Source organism: Wolffia australiana, chromosome 2 (assembly GCF_029677425.1).
Source record: "Wolffia australiana isolate 7733 chromosome 2, ASM2967742v1".
Taxonomy (NCBI): domain Eukaryota; kingdom Viridiplantae; phylum Streptophyta; class Magnoliopsida; order Alismatales; family Araceae; genus Wolffia; species Wolffia australiana.
In genome coordinates this window covers 12,979,057-12,982,980 of record NC_135836.1, presented here as the reverse complement: position 1 = coordinate 12,982,980, position 3,924 = coordinate 12,979,057, and the positions used below count along the sequence as shown (strand labels likewise).

General features: G+C 43.6%; 1 protein-coding gene across 1 annotated transcript in view; it reads right to left on the bottom strand.

The window, feature by feature from the left end:
* Positions 1–3,511, bottom strand: part of LOC144716913 (RNA demethylase ALKBH9B-like) — a 4,278-nt gene extending 767 nt beyond the window's left edge. Inside the window, exons 1-4 of the mRNA XM_078592184.1 lie at positions 3,191–3,511; positions 2,643–3,107; positions 163–236; positions 1–88 (exon numbers count right to left, since the gene is read on the bottom strand). The exon at positions 1–88 is cut by the window's left edge and continues 193 nt beyond it. Of these exons, the coding sequence (XP_078448310.1) occupies positions 1–88; positions 163–236; positions 2,643–3,107; positions 3,191–3,338 (775 nt within the window). The 5' untranslated portion in view covers positions 3,339–3,511. The remainder of the gene's footprint in view (positions 89–162; positions 237–2,642; positions 3,108–3,190) is intronic.
* Between the last annotated feature and the right edge of the window lie 413 nt (positions 3,512–3,924).

The following is a 3,924-nucleotide window of genomic DNA, read 5'->3' as shown; positions in this document are numbered from 1 at the left end:
TTAGCCGTCGGATTATCACCTTGAACAGCGATGGAATCGATTCTGACGCTACATTTCTCAAGATTCCTCGTGGATTTCCGTCTTTATCCTGGAATGGAAATTCGAGAAACGGTTGATGATCATGGAAAGGAAAAAAAAACTGGGTGGAGGGTTGATGATTACCGGGGCGGTGCTGTAGCAACAGCCGAACTGGATGGTCGCCGGTTTCTTTTCCTTCCGTTCAGAATAAGTCCACTCTGCAGCGGTTTCGAATTTCACGAACAACGTGCAGATCAGAATTCGGATTTTTGTTTGTAAATAATCTGATAAATGATGAAAACTGTGGACAATATCCTAATCAACATGGATGAAAAGGCGAACATAATGATGTTCTTGCTCTTTAGCGGGAGACATCTTGATTACCATGGATAAGAAGGAAATTAAGATAAGAGCTTTAAAAGAAAATTCCGTTTAACAAACACTTAAACAGAATGAAAGGTTAGTCAAAATCTTTAGCACATCAGACTTTTGCATCAATGACTAGCCCACGTGCCTAACTGATCCACTTTAATTTTATTGTCTTTCTTATTCCTACGTGGGATATTTAAAGTGGGGGCTAGGCCCGTCCTTCTTGGGTATCAACTGCTTGACATAATATCAGAGCCGGTTTCAACTTGGTAATATCTCAAGTGACTGATACACTAGATTGATTTCTGCCTCTTCACGAGAAAGCATTGCTCCTTCCGTTTTCTGGATCACTTGAAACAGCAAGAAGGGGCTTCAAGTCAACGGTGAGGAAAATAGTCAACCTCATATGCCTCCATAGAATATGTGTCCTCTATGAATAGAGGAGATCGTGAGAGAATTACATGTGCTTCCGAATAACCCCTTAAAGTTCAATGGGGTGAAAATTTAACAGAGTAAATTGTGGAGATTTCCCTTGTAGGAATAGGTTTGGGAGATCATCGAGGGGGGATCCGAATTTTCAGTCAGATCCACATTACAAGACATGGAAATATGAGCAGGCGTTCGTTCACCCCTGATTCTTATCTCCATGACCCCAGATATGGTCGATAATTTTATTTATGAGGAATCATTGATGGGCCTAAATTCAGGATGATAATGGTGAAGTCTTAGGTGGAGGTGTAACAGCCTACGACGAGTCTGATACGAACCTGGATCTAGGCTCGTATCGGAAGGAGATTAGGGGACGAGGAGGGTAGAATTTCTCGGGGTCGAGAGGCGAAACGGGAATGATAAGAGGGGTTGAACAGAGGGAGTAGAGGGGTCGACCAGGGACGAGCCGGCTGAAGATCCGGTGAGACGATCACAAGGATAGGGGATCGTAGAGGGAGAGAAGGAGACCAGACCAAGATGAGGAGAGGGGAGACAAGAACTTCTTTCTTCTATCTTCTTGGCTGCCCTTCTAAAGAGAGGGTATCCCTATCTAAAGGGAAATACATAATAGCAAATGTCTAAAATGCCCCTGTGGGCCAAATAACGAAACTACCCCTAGATAGGTTTAGGATCCTATCAAGGATCCTATCAGAGTCCTAGAAGCACCCAAGGCCAACTAATCTGTAGGATTCACTTAGAGATTTGAATATAGTCCAGCACAAGGAGTTGTTTGAGGAGCCAGTGTCACAAAAGGGTAGTGGGGCTGCAATGTTAATTCAGGACAATATATGGTGCATATATTGCAAGACGAAGAAGCATAAAGAAGCACAATTCAGAAAATGAGGACTAGGAACCCACGAAAGTATATGCTCAGTACCACATAACCATAAAAGGTGGAGAGCGCAAATCTGATAAAGAAGGGATTGTTGAGATTATCCAGAAGAGAAGAGAAGAATTTCAGAAAATAGAAGAAGAAATTGACAAACTCATAGGACTACTATGTGTTAAATCCTTGGCACATAAAGTGAGAACCATGCACTTCTTGGTCCAAAACCTTTATCGGAGCCAAACACAGTTGGCCTTTCTTTTTTTCTAGAAAAAGCACAGATGGCCTTTCTCATATCACAACAAAAATATTTTTGACTTATTCCAGAAGACAAGTAGATTTTGTCACCAAGCCAGCAGGCACAAATGGATATAAATATGAAACTTGAAAATGCAAAAGATATTTAGTGAACAAAGCTCCTCTTTAAATTTCGAATCATACCCCATGAGATATTGAACGAGTTGTCAGCCTCAGTTTATTCATGATTGGCTCACAAGAGAACATTTCCAAGCAACACATCTTGTACTGGATTACGCCAAGGATACTATTGGAAAATATATCTTCTATACCATAGTTGATGATATATTTGTGGATTTCACTTTGAAGTTGACAATGGCTATGTCAACAGTAGATAGACGATCAACATCATTTGTGGTCCATGGCTCAAGGCGCTTGTAAAATGCAATGAACTAAAGGGTCGGATTAATCGGCAAAAACTTGTATAAATCCACAAAACAATTTTAGATAAAGACAATTTCTTTGAAAATTTTCTTTAAAAAAGACAATTTCTTCGAAAACATGATCTGATTTGTACCTACAATCCTCGTTAGATTGCCCAAAGACTTTCCATCAATCATGACTTCTATTCAACCCATAACTTAATGCGAACCATGGACAACAAACTCTGCATGATGGAAAGAAATTAACAAAACGAATATACCTCCCAGTTCTCCCTTCCTTCCCCCTTCCTGAAGTTCATGCACGAAATCCACTATTCTCTTCTGCTCTGCAGCACTGAACACTCCGGTATGAAGCTCCAGACCATCAAGAATGTTTGTAATCTTCTCACCGACTCTCTCAAGACATATGAAATCAGTATTTCTGACCACATTCATAAAGCGAATGTGCTCCCGCTGATCCCGGGTCAATGTTTTCTTCGTCTCCTTGCACTCAGCGCGTGGGGATTTCGAGGTAATCTTTCCCACAACGCACTTCTCGCTTATTTCCACTCTATCACGTTCGTCCTGTGATCTCTCCTCCTCGCTCCCAGCCTCCATCTCCAGCTCATCCTCCTGCGCCATGTCCGCCCACGACTTGTGGAGTTTCGGAGAGGAGGAAGGTGGCAGAGTAGACGGCCCGCACACTTCTGCGTTGTCCGACACTCTCGGCGGGGTGACGCTCTGATCTGGACAGAAAAGCGAGCAATTAACCAATTCGATTCGATTCGTGGTTGATATAGCGATCGGAGCATGAGAACAAGATCAAAACCTTGACCGAGGGAACCGATACGATCGCGCATGCTGGCGACGCATTTCTCGCAGAGGCCCTTGCTGAGGAAGGGAAGCCAATTAGTGAGGAATTCCGCCGCGATCTTCAGCTCGGAGGCGTCGTACTCGTCGATGAAGAGATCCTCCATCTCGTAAATTCTCGCGAATTCTCCAACAATCACCAAAATCAAACCTTAGATTTACAATTCCGCAACAGCAGAAATCAGATCCGCTGATCGCGAACCTTCAAATCCGATCTTCGCCTTCAAATTCGATCCACCGTCTCCCCCAATCTCAGACAAGACAGATGGCGGCCCCTTACTCGACAGACAACAAGAAATTCATTCACAGTTTAAAATGGGCCGGGCCGAAAGTAGTTGTCACGCGGCTAAAGTTGCTGAGGGGCGAATTTGCAGTTTGGAAGTCTTTGAGTAAATCAGATAATCAGAATTAGTAGTTTATTGGACTGGTCCAAAAGTAGCTGTCACGCGGCAAAACTTCACTATGTCTTCAAAAACGTGGTTTACGAGTCTTTGAGTACATCAGAACTAGAAGAAGTAGTGTGGACGCGCGTCTCCGAGCGCGTCGGGATGGCACCTTGCTGCCATGTGTATAGTGCAGGGACTCAGACGGGACGGTTTTTTCGTCCCAGGACGAAAAAATCGTCGCGTCTGCGAGATTGGACGAAAATGGGACGGTAATTCGTCCATGGATGAATGGACTGGATGGCTTTCG